Source organism: Ammospiza nelsoni, chromosome 24, assembly GCF_027579445.1.
Source record: "Ammospiza nelsoni isolate bAmmNel1 chromosome 24, bAmmNel1.pri, whole genome shotgun sequence".
Taxonomy (NCBI): domain Eukaryota; kingdom Metazoa; phylum Chordata; class Aves; order Passeriformes; family Passerellidae; genus Ammospiza; species Ammospiza nelsoni.
Window position 1 is genome coordinate 6,586,362 of NC_080656.1, and position 24,169 is coordinate 6,610,530.

At 52.0% G+C, this 24,169-nt stretch overlaps 2 protein-coding genes across 2 annotated transcripts in view; both read left to right on the forward strand.

Annotated features, from left to right (window-relative positions):
* The first annotated feature begins 482 nt into the window (after nucleotides 1-482).
* Nucleotides 483-8,464, forward strand: C24H11orf52 (chromosome 24 C11orf52 homolog). Its single transcript, XM_059488376.1, has 4 exons — nucleotides 483-530; nucleotides 3,856-3,896; nucleotides 4,938-4,984; nucleotides 6,070-8,464. Exons 1-4 carry the CDS (start codon nucleotides 499-501, stop codon nucleotides 6,316-6,318), a joined length of 369 nt encoding a protein of 122 aa, XP_059344359.1. The 5' UTR covers nucleotides 483-498; the 3' UTR covers nucleotides 6,319-8,464.
* A 4,326-nt stretch (nucleotides 8,465-12,790) lies between these two features.
* DIXDC1 (DIX domain containing 1) overlaps nucleotides 12,791-24,169 on the forward strand; it is a 29,265-nt gene continuing 17,886 nt past the window's right edge. Inside the window, exons 1-2 of the mRNA XM_059488461.1 lie at nucleotides 12,791-12,956; nucleotides 23,401-23,530. Coding sequence (XP_059344444.1) covers nucleotides 12,897-12,956; nucleotides 23,401-23,530 — 190 coding nt within the window. The 5' untranslated portion in view covers nucleotides 12,791-12,896. The remainder of the gene's footprint in view (nucleotides 12,957-23,400; nucleotides 23,531-24,169) is intronic.

A 24,169-nucleotide genomic window follows, 5' to 3' on the forward strand; every position in this document is an offset into this window, starting at 1 on the left:
TAACCTAAAACTATATTTAACACAGCACCTAAGAGAATTAATACAGCATCGCTTTCTAACACAACACATACAATATTCCTTTGGATATTTGCAAAAAGCCAATCATAAAATACATGCATTTTCCACAATCCTGATAATCCTGGGAGAATGGCGCTTCCCAAGGCTCGGAGCCGGGGCAAGCTGGATGGTAAACCAGATGTGGACTGGAATAAACTTCATAAACTGGAATAAACTGGAATAAACTTAATAAATGGAACAAAGGGGCAGTTGAGGGCTCGGCTGGGTCCGTGGCTCACCCTGGGCAGGGACAGAGCCGGGTGGGGCGGCCCAGCCCGGACACACGGCAGCGCTCCCGTCCCGCCGGCGCTCCGGTAGATGGCACACGGGGCCAGCTCCGAAACCCGACACTGGGGACACTCCCTGGGAGCCGGGCCCGAGCAGGAACCAGGAAATACGAGCTCAGCCTGCCCGGGGAGCGCTCGGGGAGCGGGGAGCGCCATGGGCAACCTGTGCGGCTGCGGCCGGCGCTGGTGAGTGCGGGGCGGGCACCGAGAATCGGGAACCGGCACCGGGCACCGGCACCGACACCGGGAACTGGCACCGGGCACCGGGCACAGGGGGCACCGGGCACCGGGAATCGGGAATCGGGAATGGGCACCGACACCGGGCATCGGGAACCGACACCGGGCACCGGCGCTGGGAACCGGGCACAGGGAACCGGGAACCGGTTACCGGTACCGGGCATCGGGAACCGGCGCCGGGCATCGGGAACAGGGCAACGGGAACCGGCACCGGGCACTGGCACTGGGAACCGGGAACCGGGCAACGACACTGGGCACCGGGAACTGGCACCGGGAACCGGGTACTGGCACTGGGAACCGGGAACCGGGCACCGAAACTGGGCACCGGGAACCGGGCACCGAAACTGGGCACCGGGAACCGGCACCGGGCACCGGGAACCGGGCACGGGCAGGATTCGGGAGCTTTGCACCCTTGTGCTGGGCTGGGCAGGGCTGGGCAGAGCTCTGTGCCCCTGTGCTGGGGTGCCCAGAGCTCTGTGCCCCTGTGCTGTGCTGCCCAGAGCTCTGTGCCCCTGTGCTGTGCTGCCCAGAGCTCTGTGCCCCTGTGCTGTGCTGCCCAGGGCTCTGTGCCCCTGTGCTGTGCTGCCCAGGGCTCTGTGCCCCTGTGCTGTGCTGCCCAGAGCTCTGTGCCCCTATGCTGGGGTGCCCAGGGCTCTGTGCCCCTGTGCTGTGCTGCCCAGAGCTCTGTGCCCCTATGCTGGGGTGCCCAGAGCTCTGTGCCCCTGTGCTGTGCTGCCCAGGGCTCTTTGGGCTGCCCCGGGCTCCGAGCCCTGCACCTGCCTGGCACGGACAGGTGGGCACGGCAGCAGCGCTGTGCAAGTGCCCGGGGCACGGGGACAAGGGGACAAGGGGGGTTTGTCACATCTGAGCCCGGACGGGAGCGGCAGCTCGGGGCTGGGAAGGAGCTGGGAAATCCCAAATCGCTGTGCTCAAATCACTCTCCTCAAATCACGGTCCTCATAAGGGGTCCCCTTGAGGGGTCCCTGGGACAAGGGGGGTTCAGCCGCCCCGTCCTGCCCTCACCCATCCCAGCCCCTCTCCCTGCCCGCGTCTGTCCGGGTTTTATTTCACAGAATCCCAGAATGATGAGGTTGGAAGAGACCTCTAAGATCATTGAGTCCAACCTGTGCCCTGACACCTCAGCTATAGCACCAAGTGCCATGTGCAGGCTTTGTTAAACACATCCCGAGCTGGTGATTCCACCACCTCCCAAAGCATCCCAGTGCTTTGTATTCCTGCTCGGGAAATCCTGGGCACGTTTCTGAGACGCTGTGGCTGGCAGGGAGGGAGGGAAGGTGGCACTTGAATCCCCCTGGCTCCTGCTGTGCCCCGCACCTCCTGCTCACAGAGACAGGACGGCACTCCCTGCCAAGTGGGAATAACTTCAGCTCTGCCAGGGGAAGAGCCATGAATTTCAGATGAAAGTGCAAGAAATTCATCCAGGTTTTAATAATTCCAAGAGGCACAGCATCACCTAGTGGAGGAAGGCTCGGGAGCTGAGGACACCGAGGTTGTTCCAAGCCCTGAGCCTTGAGGAGTTTGGGATTTCGGAACAGGAGTTGGAGGTGGGAGGTGGAAAGGTGGTCACCCACCAAAATTCCCATTTTTCATTTCAAATGAGGCACCCGGGGCATCAGGGCTTGATCAGGGCATGCCTGGGGCACAGTCTGAGGTCTGGAGAGAAAATTGATCGCAGCAAATTGATTCTGTCTGGGGAGTCATTGGTGAAGGAATTGTGCCCTCGGGTCTGGACTCTTCTGACCTTTAAAGTGGCACTAAGGTGGCACAGGCTGCCCAAATCCAGGCGCCAGGATTGTGTGGGGCAGGGATCAGCCTGGCCTTGGCACAGGGACAGGGCAGGAGCGGGGCTGTGGGTGCTGCCATGGAGAATCCCCTCGGGCCAGGAGCTCCAGCAGCTTTGGAGAGCAGGGCAGAGGTTTCCCCGCTGCCATTTCCCCTGCCACACGTGTCCCCATTCCTGGGGAGATGCCTGGCTGTGATTATCCTGCCGACAGGAATAGCTGCAGCCCACACGCTGCCTGCAGTGTTCCTGCACTGAGGGAACAGCCTGGAATGGCAGCCCAGCCCCTGGGAGGGCAGCGACCCAAAAGGAGCTGGTTTGGTGAAATCCTCCTTGCCTGGGCGTTGGCAGGAAGGGAACTGCCCCAAAAAGGGAAGGGAAATGCCCCAAAAGGTGCTGCTCTGGTGAAACCCTCACACCTGGGTGCTGGCAGGAAGGGAAATGCCCCAAAAGGTGCTGGTTTGGTGAAATGCTCCTTGCCTGGGTGCTGGAAGGAAGGGAAGTGTCTCAAAAGGTGCTGGTTTGGTGGAATCCTCACAGCTGGGTGCTGGCAGCAAGGGAAGTGCTCTGCCACACAAACTGGGCAAGGAGGGGACGCTGCAGGCAGGGGAGGAGGAGGAGGAGGCTGGGAGAGCCCCACAAAGGGGCTGCTGTGAGTTAAACCCAAATTTCGGGGAGAACCCCCCGGATTTTGGCTGTGAAGGGCTGGAGGTGCCTCTGTGGCAGCGCTGGAGCCTCGGCCACCCTGCCCTGCCAAAGCTGCCCGTGCCTGCCCAGTCCTGGTTAATCATTCCTGCCCATTCCTGCCTGCATTCCCAGGGGGGTTTGTTTTCCCTCTGCAGTGCCAGGGCATGGCTGTGCTGCCTGGCAGAGCTGGCACAGGCGCAGTCCTGCCTGGGGCGCTGCTCTGTGCCTGCATTCCTTCCCTGGAGCCCCATCCAGGCACTGGCAGGGCAGCTGACCCCAAAAGGAGGGGCTGGTGACCCCAAAAGGAGGGGCTGGTGATCCAAAATAAGGGGTTGGTGTCCCCAAAAGGAGAGGTTGGTGACCCCAAAAGGAGGGGTTGGTGCCAGCTGGGATGGTGCCCTGCAGCCCGTGCCTCGGAGCTGAGATCAGGAATGGAGGAAAATGCAGAAATGCAAAGCTCCAGGGAGAGGAGCTCCCATTACTGGGGATGCTGCTGGGGCAGGAGGGAGATCTGGGGTGGCTGAGGGGGTGTGGGTGTGCCCCAGCAGGAGGAAACACATCCCATCCCCTTTGGACACCTTCCCTTTGGACACCTTCCCTTTTGGACATCTTCCCTTTGGACACCTTCCCTTTGGACATCTCCCCTGAAGGGTCACTGGGGCTCCTGGCTGGCTCTCCTGGGGTCTGCCCCACTCCCTGGTACCCCAGGTGGGGTCTGGGCTGCTTTGGGGGGCAGAGGTTTGGGATTTGCAGGGCTGATGTGTCTCTCTGCCTCTCTGATTTCAGGAAGTGCCCTTCACCTTTCAAAAGGAAGAAAGCAAAGCAAGGTAAGGACGTGTGACAATGTGTGCAGTGACAGAGCCCCTGGGGAGGGGACATTCCTTTCCACACTCATTTTGCACTTAACCTTCCTCAGGAGGAGTTTGAGGCAGAATTTCCTTCAGTCTCAAAGCAAGGAGGGTGATGTGCCACGGGATGTGGGGAGGGAAGGGACTTCAGCAGCTGTGACCGTGTTCACAGGGTCTGAGGGTGAGGGAAGAGATGAGGATCTGACTCCATGGTTCAGAAGGCTGATTTATTATTTTATGATATATATTGTATTAAAACTATACTAAAAGAATGGAAGAAAGGATTTCATCAGAAGGCTGGCTAAGATTAGAAAAAGAAAGAATGATAACAAAGGTTTGTGTCTCGGACAGAGAGTCCGAGCCAGCTGACTGTGATTGGCCATTAATTAGAAATAACTGCATAAGACTAATTACAGATCTACTTGCTGCATTCCACAGCAGCAGATAATCAATGTTTACATTTTGTTCCTGAGGCCTCTCAGCTTCTCAGGAGGAAAAATCTTAAGGAAAGGATTTTTCAGAAAATACATCTGTGACAAGCAGTGCCTTTAGAACAACCAAATCCCTCCTCAAAACACACCCAGGAGCTCTCCAGCAGGGCAGGGGCTGCAAACCCCTCCTGCAGGAGCTGCAAACATCTGTCTGACAGCCCTGCCACAATCAGGGGCATTCCTCAAGCTGTGTCCTGTGGCCTTTGGACCGTGCTGGGCAGAACATGTTTGCCAGGCAGCAGAGGAAATGACAAAGTTAAAAGTGGCTCTGACTCCTCTGAGAGCCTGACAAGGAACTCTCTGTGCTGGGTCTGTGCCTTCTGCCAAGAACTCTGCCATGCTGGGAAACCCCATTTTCCCCAAAGAAACAAGCCCAGGCTTTCTCCTTGGGCAGCCTCAGGGCTGAGGGAGTCAGAGGAGATGGAAATCTGATTTGTGCCCAGGGGAGAGCCCACCCAGCACTGCTGCTCCCCAAGGTGGAGCAACAAACCGGTCCAAGCTGACCCCTAAACTGGTGTTTCTTTTGCAGGAGCTAATGTGAGGCAGGAGGCGCAGCAGCAGCAGCCTGGCAGCAAGGTAAATGAATTTCCAGAGGGTTTTCCTAAGGGTGGGTTGAGGAGACAGAGCTGCCCTGGGCTGGGGGGACACGGGGCAGAGCCAAGAATCCTCTCCTGCTCTGCATTCTCTAACCTGGGCACACTGCCCATGGCTTTTCCTGCATTTTTTGTCCCCTGCCTGTAGGAATGTGCCCCCTGTTGATGGAGTGACCAAATTATTCTTTGTCTGCTTAAAAAGGCAAAAAGCCCAGAAGTTTCTCTCCCAAATTCAGTACAAAGACACCTCACAGGACCTTTGGGAGTTCACCTCACACCTGGGGCTGAGGACAGAGGCCAAAAGGTTCAAATTGTACCCAGTTGTACCCAAATTGGTACAGAGACACCTCACAGGATCTTTGGGACTTCACCTCAACCTGGGGCTGCCCAATTAGAGACCAAGAGATCTAGCCTAGGTAATTCACCAGAAAAGGAAGAGAACAAAGGAAATAATCCCTTTTGTGGGGTGTTTTAGCAGGAGCAAGAACCTCTCACCCCTGGCTTTGTTTTTCTCTGTAAGAGCTTTGTTATTTTGCCTTTTATGAAACCTTTTTCTTTTTCCAACACTGCCTCAAAAGCCATCCTGCTGATTTGATGCTGTTTGGGGTAGCTGGGCTATATCAGGTGTGATGGATTTCTCCTGTTCATTTCCAAGGAGAAATCTCTTTTCCTTATGAAGGAGGTGTCCTAATTTAAAAAAGAAGTGAGTTTTTTGGACAGAATTTTTTCCTACAGTCTGGGACTCTTGCTTTCAGCTTAAACCGAAGTTCAAGTCCATAACAGGCTGTAGCTCGGGTTAAATACCATGCAAACATGAAACCCAATGTAAATCAACCATATCTAAATACCAATTTAAAACAGAAGATATTGAGTGCCGAAAGTTGAAAGCAGGATTCTTTTTAAATAAATACATTTTTGGACAGAATTTTTTTTCTGGCATCGCACCAGCATCAAACCACGACAGGAGATAAGCCAAATTTTTTTAATATTTGGTATGCTGAAATTATTCTTTGTAAGTCTCAGATCAATTTGGGGAAAACTTACCTGGTTTTATCCTTTTGTGCCCAGGCTGTCCCATCAGCAGTGCCCACGTATGAGGATGTCCCAGACGTGCCCGTGTATGCCACGGTGAGCAGGAGGGGAGTCCAGCAGGAGGAGAGCATCCACTACGCCGACATCCAGGTGTTGTGCAGGTCCCAGCAGCGCTCAGCCGCCCAGGTGAGGAGCCTGCAGCAGCACCAGCCCACCGAGTACGCCACCCTCAACTTCCCCAGGGCCAGGCTCAAGTACGACAGCAAAAACGGGACCTTGGTCTGAGAGAAACCAGGGCCTCGTCCTGCTCCTCCAGCAGGGAAAGGAGCTCAAACCGTGGCCTCATCCTCCAGCAGGGAAAGGAGCTCAAACCGTGGACTCATCCTCCAGCAGGGAAAGGAGCTCAAACCATGGCCTCATTGTCCAGCAGGGAAAGGAGCTCAAACCATGGCCTCATTGTCCAGCAGGGAAAGGAGCTCACCTTATGGCCTTGTCCTCCAGTAGGAAAAGGAGCTCACCCCATGGACTCCTCCTTCAGCAGGAAAAGGAGCTCACCTCATGGCCTTGTCTTCCATCAAAAAAAGGAGCTCACCCCGTGGCCTCATCCTCCTCCTCCAGCAGGAGAAGGAGCTCAGCCCATGGCCTTGTCCTGCTCCTCCAGCAGTGAGAGGAGCTCACCTCATGGCCTTGTCTTCCAGCAGGGAAAGGAGCTCATCCCATGGCCTTGTCCTGCTCCTCCTGAATTCAGGAATTCAGCACTAAAGGGAGGTTCTGGCGCTGCCTTTGAGGATTCAGCACTAAAGGGAGGTTCTGGCGAGGGTTTTGTGTCAGTGTTAAAGCTCTGAGCCTGCAGAGCGACTCGTGGCTGGTGCTGTGAGGAGAGGAGACCTTCAGCAGGATCTGCAGCCCCTGGAGGTACAGCCAGGCCCTGGTGCATCCCCCTGCCCTCAAATCAGTGCTGAACAGCCACGCCTGGTGCCTGGCAGCCAGAAATGCAGAATTAGGAGGGTACAGAAGGATTTCTGTCACTGCTGGGCTGCTCAGAGGTACATCCTCTGTGCAAACAAGTGAGGAGTGAGCTCCTGGCTCGGGCTGGAAGTGAAACAAGGGAAAATTGGCAGTTTAGCTGCAGATCAGTGCCTATTTTTAGGGCAGTTCTCTGAGTCCAGCAGCTGCCTGGGGAACTGGGAATGAACCCTGGGCAGCCTCAGAGAAGACTTTGGACTTTGCCTCCACGTTTCCCTCATTTTGTGCTGTCAGCCCTGGTTGACACCGAGCACACACCGTGTGACACCGAGCACACACTGTGTGGGGCTGTCAGCTCCACCTCTGTTTGTGGATTGGAAATAGTGTCAATAATTCAGCGTAGCAATGGTCCAAACTGGGCAGCACTGGCACCAGGGCTCCCCATACCCCTTCTGCAGGCACTAAAGCAAGGCTGGCACGTTCTGCTCCTCAGTCAGAGCTGCAGAGCAGATTCTGGGGCAGCCCCAGATGCTCACAGCGTTTAGAGATGGAGATTTTATTATTAACACACAGAACTTTGCAGGGATGGTTCCTTTTATAACCACAAACAACTTTGCAGGGTTGGTTCCTTTCATAAACACACACAACTTTTCATTTTACGACTCAGCTGGGTGGGAAAAGCACGAAGGAGTTCCTGCTCATGGTGAAAAATAAAGCTGCTCCAGGCTGTGTTTGCCAAGGTGGGAGTGTTTGAGGACCAATATTCACATTTTTTCTACGTGTTTTAATGAGTGCCCGAGCCCCTGGAATGGTTCTTTATCTGCCATTTCCTGAGGAGCTGCGGCTTCCACACCACCCTTGGGCTGTTCCTGGAAGTGCAGGACAATTCTATGGCCATCCTAAGACAATTCCATGTTCATCTGGAGACAATTCCATGCTCATCTTTGTCACTATAGGACACAAAACAACATCAGCACACACAGCTGCTCTCAAGGTGAAGAAAAGGGAAGTTTATTTTCTGACTCCAGCATTTACAGTTTTCTAAAAGTGACAGTGACTGTGCCACCTCTCCAATGACACTGGACAAACCAACAGCCCATCCAATTTCTCTTCTTCAATAAAAGAATGCAAAACAATGAGTTATTTACAGAAAGTGTGTGAGAAAATCTGCCACAAGAATGTAAACATCAGAAGGCTTAGAGAAACTTAAAAAATCAAAGTGACACATCCTGGAGACAATTTCCATGCTCATCCTACAGACAATTTCCATGCTCATCCTACAGACAGTTCCACACTCCCATTCCGGTGACTTTTCCCAGGTTTTCCATGGGGAATTGTGGAAGCTTCATGTTCTGCAATACAGATTTTCCTGAAGGACTCGGTTTTGCACTGAACATTAAAATCTGCCCGCGGCCGCCGTGTGTGCCCAGCGGGTGTTGATGGGCCATTAAAGATGCAATGTTCAGTTTTGAGTGAGAATTCCGCTCTTTGGGGGAGGCTTTGCGGGGCTGGGGGGACACACAGGGTCCCGTTCCCGGGGGCGGTGCGGGGCTGGGCAGGGGCATCCCCGAGCTGGCTCCGATCCCATCCCCACCCCGATCCCGGCCCCCCGATCCCGATCTCGATCCCGGGGCGGAGCCAGCGCCATCCCGCCCCATCCCGCCCCCGTTCCCGCGGCAACCGGAGACGCGCCGGGAGCAGGTAGGGCCGGGAGTGCGGGTCCCGGTACCACCGCATCCCGTCCCATCCTGTTCCATTTCATCTCTCCCCATTCCCCCTCACCTCACCCCATCCCATCCCATTTGATCAATCCCATCCCATCCCATCAATCCCACCAATCCCATCCCATCCCATCCCATCCCACCCCATCCCATCCCATCCCATCCCATCCCATCCCATCCCATCCCATCCCATCCCATCCCATCCCACCTCATCCCATCCCATCCATCCCATCCCATCCCATCCCATCCCATCCCATCCCATCCCATCCCATCCCATCAATGTCATCCCATCCCATCCCATCCCATCCCATCCCATCAATCCCATCCCATCCCATCCCATCAATGCCATCCCATCCCATCCCATCCCATCCCATCCCATCCCATCCCATCCCATCCCATCCCATCCCATCCCATCCCACCTCATCCCATCCCATCCCATCCATCCCATCCCATCCCATCCCATCCCATCCCATCCCATCCCATCCCATCCATCCCATCCCATCCCATCCCATCAATGCCATCCCATCCCATCCCATCCCATCCCATCCCATCCCATCAATCCCATCCCATCCCATCCCATCCCATCAATGCCATCCCATCCCATCCCATCCCATCCCATCCCATCCCATCCCATCCCATCCCATCCCATCAATGCCATCCCATCCCATCCCATCCCATCAATGCCATCCCATCCCATCCCATCCCATCCATCCCATCCCATCCCATCCCATCCCATCCCATCAATGCCATCCCATCCCATCCCATCCCATCAATGCCATCCCATCCCATCCCATCCCATCCCATCCCATCAATGCCTCCCACCCCATCCCAAATCCCTGATGGATTTGCTTTTCCCCTCAGGAGTGCTGGGACCCTCCCTGGCACTGAGGTGACATCCAGCATGGGGACTCTGATGGGCACAGGGCCCTGTCACCATCCACAGCCTCCTGCACCCTCTGTGAGTTCCCAGCAGCCTTTTTGGTGCCCTTTCTGTTCCTTTTGGTGCCCTTTCTGTTCTTTTTGGTGCCCTTTCTGTCTCTTTTTGCTGTATTTTCTGTCCCTTTGGTGCCATTTCTATCCTTTTTGGTGGCCTTTCTGTTCCTTTTGGTGTCCTTCTGTCCCTTTGGTGCCCTTTCTGTGCCTTTGGTGCCCTTTCTGTCCCTTTGGTGCCCTTTCTGTCCTTTTTGGTGCTTCAGGAGGATGTGGGATCAGTGACACGAGTGCAGCCATGCCTTTGGGCAGCTCTTTGGGTTCTTGCTGCAGTCACAGCCCCACAAACCCCACGGGTGAATTCCTGACCCAGGAATTTCTCACCCAGGAATGGGGTTGGATCGTTTATGTCGGATCATCTCTGGGTAATGAACAAGTCAGCCCCGCGGGTCTCAGGAAATTATTTTTGCTACCAGAGAGAGAGAAAAGTGATGTATGAGACTGTAAATATTCCTGACCCAGGGATTCCTCTTTTGTTTTCACCCCCCAAACCCCGATTTAGTGACCAGAAGGGTGCAAGGACAAGGGCTGGGGTCATGCTGGAAGTGGCCAGGAGATGGCAATGCCCCCGAGTGCCACCAAGCCTGGGCTGGGAGGTCACTCACCCCAGGGGCAGCTGCTGGGGCATCCTTTGGGTGTCACCCCAATGGGTTTGGTGTCACTGGGCAGAGAATTCCCTTGGGAAAATTCAGGGAGTATTCTGAATTTCCTGTTAGTGAGAGGCTCCTTGCAAAAGCAGCACTGAGAGGCAGCTCTTGTGTGTAACTGACAGCAAAACACAGCCCTGCCAGCAGCCCTGGAAACTTGGGAGTCAAGCACAAAGGGAGAAGTGGAATTTAATTTTTAAAAGTTATTTTTAGCCCCCACATCCACCCCAGCCCCATTTGTGTCCCCACAATGGGCAGGAGAATGGCTCAGCAGGTCCAGCCTGGTTTCCATTCCCTGGCATTCAGGTACAGATTAGAAACTGTAAGAATACAACGAGAAACTCCTGCAGAAAGAAATCTTTGATGAGAAAACCTCTGAGCAGGGCTGTGCCCGAGCCTGGCAGGGAAAATGAGAACATTTGGAACATTTTTGCCTTTGCTGGGGCAGAAGGGGGCTCTGCAGGAGGGAGATGGGAGGAAAGGGAGCCCCTGCATCCCAGATCCTCTTGGTCGACCCAAAAATCTCAAAATCCTTCCTTGTTATATTACAAATCCCCTATAAATGTGTGTTTGCCATGTAAAAAACAGGTGGTAAATACATATAATGCAATAAATAGAAATAATTTATAATTTAATAATGTACATATATAATATACCATATATAATATACAATATATACCATATATAATATACAACATATAATATATAATATACAACATATAACATATAACATATAATATATAATATATAATATATAATATATAATATATAATACCTACTATATAATATATAGTAATATATAATATACAATATATAATTATATAATTTTATATATATATATATAATGTAATAATTTATTAGTCAAAAGGAGCATTTTAAATTCCACACTGGAAGCTCTGAGTGTGTTTTGTTGGTTTTTCCTCCAAAATTAGGTCACTTTTTGTCTCATGAGGCAACCACTTCATTTTCTCACAAAATTTTATTGGAATTGCACAGACATAAGCTACTCAATTGCATTAAAAAAAGAGGTTAAATATTTATTTAATGGCATTTTGAAGCTCCAAAGTGAACGGGATCAAGGCTCCAAGCCCCCAGCAGCCCCAGCTTACGAGGCTTTGTGCAAAGCCTGGCTGTAATCTGTTGTTTCGCTGAACAGATGTGGCATTAGAACCGATGAAAACATCAAAATCTCCACTCCCGGGGAATTATGAAAAGCAGGGAGAGCAAAATGAGTAATTTAGAGCGGGAGGAGAGGGAACCGCCTCCTTTTGGGCTGGGTATACAGGGAACCGACCTGTTGCTTCTCTTTCTGTATTTTAGCTGTGTTGGGCTAAAATTGTGAAATTGTGCCATTGATTTTTCCTCGGGATGCATCAACACTTAGGCAGGGTGAAAAAAAAATTTTAAAAAGTTTGTTTTTAAGCGCGTTTCACACCTAGAAATCCTGGCAGGACATTTTGGGAGCGGAGGGCAGCGGGTCAGGGCTGGCAGAGCCCCTGCCCGGGGGTTTCACCCATTCCGCTTTCATTTTCCCATTTTTCCTTCCCGTGGCTCTTCCTGAAAGGTGACACCGACTCCGAGAGGCAGCGTGGGGACACTCGATACCCATTTCTGTCGTGGGAGCACTTAGTGGTGTACAGAGCGAGCTGGGGGTTGTGCTTATTGTTTGGACGTTTTCTCTCGCGTTTGGGGTTGGTTTTTTGGGGTTTTTTTTTGTTTTATTTTTTTGCGGTTTTGTTTTGTTTTGTTTTGTTTTTGGGTTTTTTGTTTTTGTTTTTTGCATGTTTTTGTTTGCTTTGGGGTTTTTTTTTTTTGTTTCTTGGGTTTATTTTGTTTTGGGTTTTTTTGGGGGGGTTTTTTGTTTGTTTTTGGAGGGGTTGTTTGGTTGGTTTTTGGGGTTTTTTTGTTTGTTTGTTTTTTTGGGTGTTTTTTCTTTGTTTTTTGGGGAGACTTTTTGGGGTTTTTTTTTGGGGGGGGGGGTTGTTTTTTGGTTTTTTTTTTTTCCATTGAAAAACGAAGTGTTCAAACCTGCGAACCTCCCAGCCGTCGTGGCCTGCCTTGCGGCTTCCTGTGGCTGCAGAACGATCTCCTCTCAGCGCTCCGCTCCCCGTGCAAGGCATCACCTCCCTCCGTCCCTCCTTCCTCCTCTTCCTCCTCCTCTCTCCCTCCGTCCCTCCTTCCTCCTCTTCCTCCTCCTCTCTCCTCCCGCTCCCTGCGCATGGCGCGTTTGAAAACCCCATTTCCCCGGCGCGTTCGGGGATAGTTCCGCGCTCTGTTTTCCCCCTTTCGGCTGGAAATGGCTTTCAGATGTTTTCCCCCCGCGCCCGCATCTCGCAAAGCCGCGGCGTCGCCGTGACAACCGAGTGACATCTCCGCCGCCTCCTCCCCCCGAGCATGCCCACAGCGGCTCCGCTCGGCCCGGCCCGCACGGATGGGACCATGAGAGCCCTTCCCCGCCGCCTCCCGGCCTTTGTGCTCGGGAGGAAGAGGAGGGAGAGCAGCGAGAGGCGGCGCCGCGGCCCCTGAGCCCCCCGGGACCATGCTGGCCTGCCTGGCCCGGGGCAGCGTGCTGGACATCCTGCAGGAGGGATTCAGCGAGGTAAAGCCGCGGCCCCCGGCTCCCTCGGGAGGAAGGCACGGCGGGTTAGTGCGGAATTGGGAGGCAGAAATGGGGGGAAACAGCGAGATTTATCAGCGGGGAGCGGGAGTTGGTGAGGAGTTTGTGGCTGGTTCTACAGGAGGGGTTGGAGCTCTTCTCGACGCTCTGCTGCTGTCCCGGGAAATTACAGAAACTCTGGGGTTACAGTAAATTGTACAAACTCTGGGATCTCGGTAAATAACACAAACTGTGGGGTTACAGTAAATAACACAAACTGTAGGGTCCCGGGAAATAACACAGACTGTGGGGTCCGGGAAATAACACAAACTGTGGGGTCCTGGTGAATAAGACAAACTGTGGGGTCCCGATAAATTGTACAAACTGTGGGGTCCTGGAATAACAGAAACTGTGGGGTCCGGGAAATAACACAAACAACTGTGGGGTTACGGTAAATAACACAAACTGTGGGATCCCCGTAAATAATGCAAACTGTGAGGTCCCAGGAAATAACACAAACTGTGAGGTCCCAGTAAATTGTACAAACTGTGGGGTCCCGGTAAATAATACAAACTGTGGGGTCCTGGGAAATAACAGAAACTGTGGGGTCCTGGAAATAACAGAAACTGTGAGGTCCCAGTAAATTGTACAAACTGTGGGGTCCCGGTAAATAATACAAACTGTGGGGTCCCAGGAAATAACAGAAACTGTGGGGTCCCAGGAAATAACACAGACTGTAGGGTCCCAATAAATTGTACAAACTGTGGGGTCCTGGAATAACACAAACTGTGGGGTCGCTGTAAATAACACAAATTGTGGGGTCCCAGGAAATTGTACAAACTGGGGGGTCCCAGTAAATAACACAAACTGGGGGGCCCCGGTAAATAACAGAAACTGGGGGGTCCTGGTAAACATCACAAACTGGGGGGTCCTGGTAAATTTTACAAACTGTGGGGTCCCAGTAAATAACACAAACTGTGGGGCAGCGTTTGTTGTGTAAAATCGACTCCTCTGCTGAGGGATGTGTGCTGGGAGATGGAAATCTGATTTATGGACTCACATTGCTTGGGAGAGGCAGCCAAAGAGTTGCTTTGGGGTTTTGCCCCCCATCTTTTTCTGTAAAATGAATCCTCGGGGGACTGAAATGGAACTTGGTGGGGAAAATGTAATTTTTAAAGTGTTTTTATTCACCTATTCTGCTAGGAGAGTAATGAATTGTAGAATAAGGACATGCACAAGAAACTGCAGAGGTGGGGATCCCATGGCTGTGGGGGGACAGCAGTGGGACCTCCCTCTTTGGGGGGCACAAAAATGAGTTTTGTTGGATATTTATGGATATTTATAATCCCCGGGCAGCCCATTCTGGGGCTGAAAAGGAAGAAAAACTGAGTGGGGATTTGCTGGAAGCCCAGAGCTGCTGCTATTTTATCTCTCACTTGTGGGGGGTTTTTATCCTTTCTTAAAGCGCAGAACTGAATCCTGTTTAGTGTTGGGTGACTCCTCAGCCGTGCCGTGCCTGTTATGCACAAAACATGAAAAATGAACCCTGGACATCCCTGCTGGGCTTCCCGAATCTGGGAAAACCAAACTGGGGGTGAAACCTGAGCCTGGCCCGGCTCCTGGGGCTGGAATGGCTCCGTTCCTCCTCCTCCTCCTCCTCCTCACGGTGTCAGCTCATTTTTAGCCAGCCAAGGTCTGGGTTTAGATCGAGCTTGTACTTCCTGTGCTCGGGGCAACACATCCTCCTCAGGCACAATTAGTGACTTATTTATTAATAATTTAATCAATGATGGGAGTGAACCCCAGCGATGCTCAGTGCCTGGCCCTCGCTGGTTTTACCCTCAGCTGTGGAAGAAACCTCCCTCTGCCCCCAGAAAAAACAGATTATCGGGATCTCTGCCTCCTCACACGCCCCAACAAAAGTAAAACTGAAATGGGTTTGGCAAGGGGAGGACCTGGGATTTGCCAAGGCTCTGGGAATGAGAGAGGAGCTCCCACTCCATTCTTGCTGTGATCACCAGCTCTGAGTCCTGCCCGTCTCCGTTGGCCTGTTGGGTGTTTATTTACACAGAAATTAACGTGGAATTGTGTCCCCATGCCCGGTGCTGTTTACATTAAAATTAACGTGGAATTGTGTCCCCATGCAGGGTGTTATTTACATTTACATTAACGTGGAATTGTGTCCCCATGCAGGGTGTTATTTACATTTACATTAACGTGGAATTGTGTCCCCATGCTTGGTGCTATTTACACAGAAATTAACGTGGAATTGTGCCCCCATGCTGGTGCTGTTTACATTTACATTAACGTGGAATTGTGTCCCCATGCTGGGTGTTATTTACATTTACATTAACGTGGAATTGTGTCCCCATGCTGGGTGTTATTTACATTTACATTAACGTGGAATTGTGTCCCCATGCTGGGTGTTATTTACATTTACATTAACGTGGAATTGTGTCCCGATCCCGGGTGCTGACCAGACCCAGCACAGCCAAGAGCCTCGGGGAGGTTCCTTTGTCCCTTTTTCTCCTTTTCCCCCTCCCTCTCCATCCCCTGTGACCGAGGGCACCTCAGCAGCCCAATTATCCCTAATTAGTGCTGGAGCAGCATTGTCCTTCTGCACTGCTGCTTTCTCCACCATGTGAGGAATCCCATGCTGCTCCAGGCTCCCTGAAATTGCTGAATTGTCACTTCAGGCCCGTTTATTTCCCTTTTTCCTCTTCCCTTTCAGAGCCAGGGCCCTGGTGGCCGCTGTCACCTGCAGACATCTGAGGGCAGGATGGTTTTGTTTGATGTTGAGATGCAGCAAAGTCCCCCCCGTGGGCATTAAAGCCCCTCATTAATGGCCTGCCCTGCCTTGAAGGTGTTTCCCTGCTGTTTGTGGGGATTTCTGCGGCTCCCAGGCCGATAAATAATTCAATCCCACAGCTGGATGGGGCCCTGGGGATGTGTGGCTGCTAAAAGCAGGAGTTTATAATGAAAGGGAACCACAGAGAGGGGGCTCATCTGCTCTGACCGTGTCCATGTGGCCCCAGCCTGTTCCCTTTCCTCGGGGAAATGCAGTTTATTTATGTGCTGACACTTCTGCCGGCTCTTGCAAACAGATGGGGCACAGAGAAATGTGGCACAAGTGAGCTCCAGGCTGCATTTGAACGACACCACACCTTGTCTTTTTCGAGCTGGAGGATCATTTCCTGTGGCAAACTTCATTATGTGGCTGCCCGTGTGCAGTGAGTCATTTAAAATAACTATTTTCTTCCCCCCCTCCCCGAGATTATGCTGAACAAACAGTCCATTCCAGAGAGGCCAGGGAGGCTGGCAGGGGTTGTGGGGCAAGCAGGGCAGGGTGAAATGCAGGGTTGGGGGAAATCTCCCCCATTTCTGGGCTGCAGGGAGCTGCAGGGCTGTTCTGCCCCTCACCAGCTGTTCCACGGGGTATTTCCCGTGGTTCTCAGCCCAGTGGGTGATTCCTGCATTTCCCAGCCCCTCTTGCCTGGGTGGAGGTGCCATCCTGCCTGTGAGCTGTCACTCCTCACCCTGGGCAATGCTCTGGGGGTGATTTGGGTTCGTTTCTCTGTTTGGAGTCATTTTCTGGGGTGTGAGCCCTCTGCTCCCCTCGAGACAAGGTCATGATCTGTGATTCCTCGCCCTGGGGGTGATTTGGGTTCGTTTCTCTGTTTGGGATCATTTTCTGGGGTGTGACCCCTCTGTTTCCCTCGGGGCAAGGTCCTGATCTGTGACTCCTTGTCCTGGGCAATGCCATGAGGTGATCTGGGTTCGTTTCTCTGTTTGGGGTGATTTTCTGGCTCTGTTCCTCTCGGGACAGGGTCCTGATCTGTGACTCCTTGTCCTGGGCAATGCCATGGGGTGATTTTGGTTCATTTCTCAATTTGGGGTAATTTTCTGTCTCGGCTGCCCTCGGGGCAAGGTCCTGATCTGTGACTCCTCACCCTGGGGGTGATTTGGGTTCGTTTCTCCGTTTGGAATCATTTTCTGGGGTGTGACCCCTCTGCTGCCCTCGGGGCACGGTCCTGATCTGTCACCAAGAGTTCTCAGCTGGGTGATGTCAGCTCAAGGAGCTGGCACTCACCCTCTCCTGCCCCGGCGCTATTTATAGGATTAATAGGATTCACCATGGAGAGCTGGTTTGACTTCTGGCTCCCTCATCCTGCTCAGCCCCAGGGCTCCTTCAGGGGCACCGAATCCCACCCCAAGCTCCGGAGGTGCTGGTTCTTCACCCCAGCTCTGCTTTGGGGTGAGCCTGGCAGCGTCTCACACCTTCCCCAGCCCGTAAAGCCTGGGGGAGGCAGCAGGGGCTGAGCCTTTGCAGGGTGTCTGGGCTGCCCTGCAACCCCTGCAGGGCTCCAGCACAGACAGAAAACACATTTACCCCCAGATGTGCTCCGTTATCAGTTTTCCCCCATACCCTGGTGCCTGGCCAGCAGTGGGACTCCTCAGCAAGATTTTGCTGCTCTATAGGATTAGGGTGGAGCAGTTGGGATCAATCCCTGCCTTGGTGGCTAAGCCAGGCTGTCCCTTGGCAGGCTGTCCTCACAGAGCATTTGCACAGGAGCACTCCCACATTTCTGCTTTTCAAACCATTTTTTCCAGGAACGGGAAGATTATTGCAGCTGCTTTATGGGTGGAATGAGGAAAAAGGGGATGGCACATGGAGACATGGCAGAGGGAATGCAAAATTCTGTGTCCTGAATGTGCCTTTGGGGCTCTCACTCTGGGTTAGGGAGCCTCTCTGGGTGTCCTTCCAATCTGCAAAGTTTCTGCTTGCAGATTTTGGAGTCCTGAGGAGCTGAGGGTCCCCTCAGAGCTGCCTGGGGATGAGGATGGTGCTGAAGGAGGAACAATGCTCCTTAATGCTCCTTTCCCCCCCAGAGCAGCAGGGGATGTGTCAGTGCTTGGAACTGACAGCTCAGGGTGAATCATGTGCTCCAAAGTCCTCTGTGCACTCAAAGCTCAGCTCTTTCCCAGTTTTTTTGCCTTTATTTTTTGCCTGTAGCTGGCACAGAAGCTCTGCCTGGGTGGGAAAAGGGCCTCAGGTACCTGCTGAGCATCATGTGAGAGGTGCTGCTCCCTCAGGGTCTTATATTTGCATTATTAAGCCCTTTCACTCAAAATTAAACTCAAAATTAAGCTCAGAATTAATGAAATGCCAGGATTTAGGCACAGGTGGGAATGACTTCATCCTGGGTGGCTCTGGAATGGGCCATGGCAGCTTTTGGCTTTACAAGAGGTGAAAATCAAAGGGGCTGAAATAATTTAGGGAGTTTGGATGGAACTTGTTCTTGCTGCTTACACTTAAGCTCCTCCTGTTAATGGGTAAAGAAAGGAGTGAGGGAAAGGTGGAAAACTCTGCAGTCAGAAATTCCATGTCCTGCTGGAGGGCTGGGCACTCTGGGAATCAACACCTGCTTTAAATTATTATGAGTTTTATGAAGGAGAACTGCTGTGGGTGCTGTTGGTCATTCTGGCCTCACTGTGGTCATGACTGGGTGGTTTTCACTGTTGGATGCATCTGAACACATTAAAAAACCTGAATCACGTTCAAACGTCAATTTTGAGAGGGGAAAACAAATCTTTTTCTGCCTTTGAGAGCAGAGGGAATAATTTTCTTTGCTTGGGAGCTTGTGCTTTCTGCTTCCACAAAGGCCTCCTTGAAAAGCAACAAAAAATTAATCAGCAAACTGGAGGAAGGCTGGGTGGAAAATTACAGTCCCCATCTAATTAAGGTAATGTCAGAAAGCTTAGAAATCATTCAGGGCCTCAACCTGATGCAATTAGGCTGCTGCAGACCTTTGGCTCAGGGCTCTGGGAGCAGGAACAGGGAATTCTTTTCATCCTGGGCTCTTCCTGCTGCCCTCAGCATCCCTGGGGCTTGGGCAGTGGCCACAAGTGTGCCACAGAGGGAAATGGGTGTGAAGAGCCCCAAAAACCTCATCCTAGAGCATGACTGAGCCCCAAAAATCTCATTCTAGCAGGATAATCCCCTAAATCAAACAGTGAGGATGGATTCCAGCTCATTAAAGCAGTGCACAAAGGGAAATGGGTGTAAAGAACCTCAAAAATCTCATCCTAACAGGATGGTTTCCTAAATCAAACAGGAATGATGGATTCCAGCTGATCAAAGCAGTACACAGAGAAAAATCAGTGTAAAGAGCCCCAAAAACCTCATCCTAGAGGATGATCTCCTAAATCAAACGGTAAGGATGGATTCCAGCTGATCAAAGCAGTGCACAAAGGGAAATCAGTATAAAGAACCCCAAAAATCTCATCCTAGAGGATTGAGCACCAAAACTCTCATCCTAGCAGGATGATTCTCTAAATCCGGTGATAAGGATGGATTCCATCTCATCAAATCAATGCAGAGAAGGGATCTGGTTCCAGAACAGAAGGAAACAGGGTCACTGGATCTACTGGAAGATAGCAGTGAGCAGGGCAGGCCCTCCTTGCTAGAAAAATGATTTTGTCCATTTGTTCAGCACCAAAAAGTCCATTGTTTTAATCCCAGAGAGGTAAAAATTAACCTCATATATCCCAACCTGTAATTTGCCCCTGGAACTCTGTTGGGATGTCCTGTAGTCCCCAAGACCTGGGTTTAAAAACCTCCTGCCCTGCAAAGTGTTCCAGAGTAAGACAAAAACACCAAAAAAGCTCCAGCTCCCTTCAGGTACAGCTGCTGCTCTTCCCCATGGCAAGTACAGGTAAAAGGGGCTTTTTTTGGAACACAAAGCTGTGTTAATGTAAGCAGGATTAAGCTTAGCTCCACCATAATCCTGAATAATGTGTGTTCTGTGGAGCACACCCCACACCAGGCTGGTTTTCCTCTGAAAAATTCTGGATTTGGAAGAAATGTTGGTGAGAAGCTGAGTAGTGAAGGATTTTGGGCCCTCCAGCTTCAAAGGTTGCCCTTGGGGTTTCTGCTGAGCAGCTCGGGGGCTTTGTCCCTTCATCCTACGTGCATTTCACAGCACTTGGCCTTTTTTAGGTCACTTAACTTTTATTTCTGATAAATTTCCTTGGGAGGCTCAGTCACATGCCCCCCTCAGCTGCCAGCACTGACAGCTCCCTCTCTGGATTTCTGAGTTCTGCAGTAATCCAGGGCTCTTGCTGAAGTCCCTCAGCCTGCCAGGATTTTGGGTACAAACTTAGGAAATGCTCTTCATCCAACTGTCTGAACGTCTGCAGGAAAATCTGATGTTTAATGGAAAAAACCCAAAACCAACCAAGGGAGTCTGTAAATGAGGTGTAAGTCTGCAGAATTACAGCAGCCATGGGAGTGAAACGACTCTGTCCTGGTGCCGTCCCAATTCCATTGCCTCAGAAGCCTCCTTTTAATGCTCATTGTTTAAAATGGAACTGCTCTGGGATTTAGGGATGGCTTTTTTATATTTTACTAGTAATAACAGTGACAACCTCCTCCTTCTTTTAAGAGACTAAAATCTTGCCAAAAATTCTTTTTTTGTGAATGCACGAGGAATGTTCTGAGAGGAGGAACAGAAAACAAACTGCTTGGTGAAAGGGATTTTCCTCTAAATGAGGCAGAGGTGGAAGAGCCACAGAGACTCCTCCAAAAAATGCAGATTTTCTGCAAGCTGGGAGGAGCTGTGTCCTTGGGGAATCAGTGCCAGTCCCTAAAACGATTAGAAAAATACAAAATAAAGACTTGTGAGGTGTAGGAATGTCGGGGGTGGGACGGTGGGGACGGACAGAGAGGAGAGATCTCTGAAGCCAGGTCATGGAACTTTGGGTTTATTGCAAAGGGCCAAGTGCAGGGCCCTGCTGGGAGCTGCCAGCCACAGCTCAGATCAGGCCCAAAGAGGGAAAGAGAGTGGTAAAGAGAGATGAGGGAGTAAAAGAGAGGATCAGAGGGCAAGGTTCCCATTACAATACAATAAATCTTCTTCTGGTCTTGGAATTTGGGGTTTATTGCAAAGGGCCAAGTGCAGGGCCCTGCTCTGCAGGAATGAGAGAAAAGAGAGGTAGAGAGGATAAGAGAGTAAGAGGCTAAGAGAGCGAGTTTCCCATTACAACACCACAAATCTTCTTCTGTGTTGAATATTCTGATTCTCACTAACCAATCTAGTCCAAGATACAAATCCTACAGCATTTCCATACAGCCTATAAGAATCATTCCATCACCATCCTGTGTTACATTTTAAACGAGCTCTTTCCTCGCCAAGCCTTGGAAGCAAGGCCAGGCCTGCAGCCTGCTCAGAGCCCCAGAGCCTCTGTGTCCCCTTCATCCAGGGCTCTGAAAACCACCTGCTTGCCATGATCTCTCATTTGTTTGTGTACAACTTTATATTTAACCTTGTAAGGAGAGTTAAACCACATTACATCGCCACACTGTGTCACATTTTAAACCCTAAAAACTCCTCTTTGGGCCCCTTCTGCCAAGCTGTGGGGTCTGCCCTGACCCTTGGGCCTGTCTGCAAGCAGAGGGTGTTGTTCCATCACAAGGGGATCACCTTCAGCAGCCACACCATTGTTTTCCAGTTCAGTAACTGAGGGATCTCAAAGCTTGCTTTCATTTCAATCTCACTTACAGTTTCTATATTCTTTTTGCCAAGCAATCATATTTATAAATATTTCCTGTTTCATCTGCCCCAGCAAAGATGGATCAGATCTGACATTTCTGCTCCCTTTTGTGCCAGAGCCCCCAGGGCAGCCCCTTGGAGCCCCCAGGCCGTGCTGAGTGAGCAGAGCTGCCTCCCACAGCTCCAGGCGCCTTCCTGAGCCAGCCACCAGTGATCCGAGCTGGATTTCCTCTCTCAGGATCGTTCAGAGCCGGGCTGTGACCAGACTGTGACTTTGATGGGCTCTAAAAGCGTCAGCCCTGCTGAGATCATATGGGATGGGGGCTTAAAAGCTGCTGCATGGGCACAATCATGGGGAGCTTAGTGAAAAGGGAGCTAATCCCATCAGTGGATCCGTTTGTTCACCCTCCGTGTGCCACTGCTCCCTGCCCAGGGGATGGCAGCCTCTGCGGCAGCCCTGCAAGGGTTACAGGGAGGGCTGCAAAGGGAAAGGGCGCGGGCATCTGCTCGTGGCCTCGGGGTCATTTGTGCCACATGGGTCCTCAGAGTAACCAGGAACCTGAGTCTGGGTTTTCCTGGTCTGAGTTTGAGCTTTTCTGGTCTGAATTTGTGTTTCCCTTGTCCAAATTTGAGTTTTCTCGGTCTCTCAAACTGACCAGAACCTGAGTTTGAGTTTCCCTGGTCTGAGTTTGAGTTTCTCTGGTCTGAGTTTGAGTTTTCCTGGTGTGAATTTGAGCTTTCCTGGTCTGAATCTGAGTTTCCTTGGTCTCGCAGACTGACCAGAACCTGAATTTGACTTTCCCTGGTCTGAATTTGTGTTTCCCTGCTCTGAGGTTGAATTTCCTTGGTCAGAGTTTGAGTTTCCCTGGTCTCTCAGACTGACCAGGACCTAAGTTTGAGTTTCCCTGCTCTGAGTTTGAGTTTCCCTGCTCTGAGTTTGAGTTTCCCTGCTCTGAGTTTGAGTTTCCCTGCTCTGAATTTGAGTTTCCCTGATCTGAGTTTGAGTTTCCCTGCTCTGAGTTTGTGTTTCCCTGCCCTGGGTTTGTTTCCCCGCTCTCTCCCACCCACAGCACCCCTCCTGAGCTGCTGCCCAGCCCCTGTTCCTGGCTCCCAGGCCCCAAGGCAGCTTCCCTGCATGCAGGAATAGAAACTGGGCCACTGGAAATGCTGAGGCAGCTCCCAGGCTGTGGAGGGGCTGTACAGGAGTTCCAAATGAGCCGCGCTGGGAATGGTACAGAATGAGGCTCTTGTCTCTCCAGGAATCCTCCCCTGCTCGTCCTGGAGTTGTTAAATGAGCAGACAATTGTTAAATTGTTAAATTGTTAAATAATCAGGGTTCCCTGCCCCTGCACGCTGGGTTCCTGCTCTGGGAGTGAGCAAACCCCCAAAGTGAGGGGATGACAGCGCTGGTGTGGCTCCAATGCAGCTGAAATGCAAAACTCTGTGAGTTCAGCTCTGGGGGTCAGCTCCAATACAGATTGTGAGAAATGAACCGCATTTATCTCACAGGTGAAATGCAAAGCTCTGGGGGTCAGCTCCAATGCAGATGGTGAGAAATGAACCGTATTTATCTCACAGACGAAATGCAGAGCTCTGTGGTCAGCTCCAGTGCAGCTGAAATGCAAAGATCTGAGATTTCAGCTCCAGTTTAGATGCAATGCAGAGCTCTGGGCTCAGCCCCAGTTTAGATGCAATGCAGAGCTCTGGGCTCAGCTGTGCCCAGCCCAGGACCCCTGTCCTGGTCTGTCCTCGCACGCTGAGCTGCCCCAGCAGGCAGGGCTGGCAGCCAGGCTCTGGGGTGACACCTCTGCTCTGTGCTCCCCGGGGCAGGGGCTGAGAAAACCAGAGAGAAAAGCGAAATCCCTGCAATGCAAACGTTCTGCTTTCTGTTTCAGCAACAGCTGCAGGCCTATGTGGCCTGGGTGAATTCGCAGCTGAAGAAGAAGCCGGGGGTGAGGCCAGTGCAGGACCTGAGGCAGGACCTGCGGGATGGGGTCACCCTTGCCCTGCTTATCGAGATTGTAGGTCAGTGCTGCCATCTGGCCCTGCTTATCCCCCTCAGCTCTGGCTCTGGCCTGCAGGGGCTGCCCTGGCTCTGGCATCTGTCGGGCAGATGTTGCTGGGGGTGGCAGAGCTGGCTGGGAAGGAAAACAATCATAAATCAGATCACAAATGCAGTTCTATTAGAGCCCTTATGGCTCGGAGGCAGTTGGAGCAGATGGGGAAGGCTGGCAGGGGCACTGGGAGCTCCCACAGGGAGTTAGGGGTGGTTTTTGGGAAGAGTGACCTGTGTGCTGATGGCATTGGGCAGGGGGACAGGGAATGGGGCTGCAGTGAGTTCATTGTGCTCACTGCTCCTTCCTGCTCACACCCAGCCCCTGCCCCGGTGGGGGACGGCTCTCCAAACTCCCCCCAGGTGGGTCTGTCCCATTTGGCACCAGCTGAGTCTTTTCCGTGGAGCTCAGTCCATTGGGAAGAGGCAGCTCCAGCGTGGATCCCTCAGGGGGCCACAAATCCTGCCAGAATCCAGCCCCAAAACCTTGTCATCATCCCAACACAGCCCCAAACCCAGTCCCTCCTGGTGCTGGTTCCCGTTGAGCAGCACCACCAGCCCCATGCAGCACCAGCCATGAGACCAGAGCAGTGCCAGCGATGCCCCTGGCA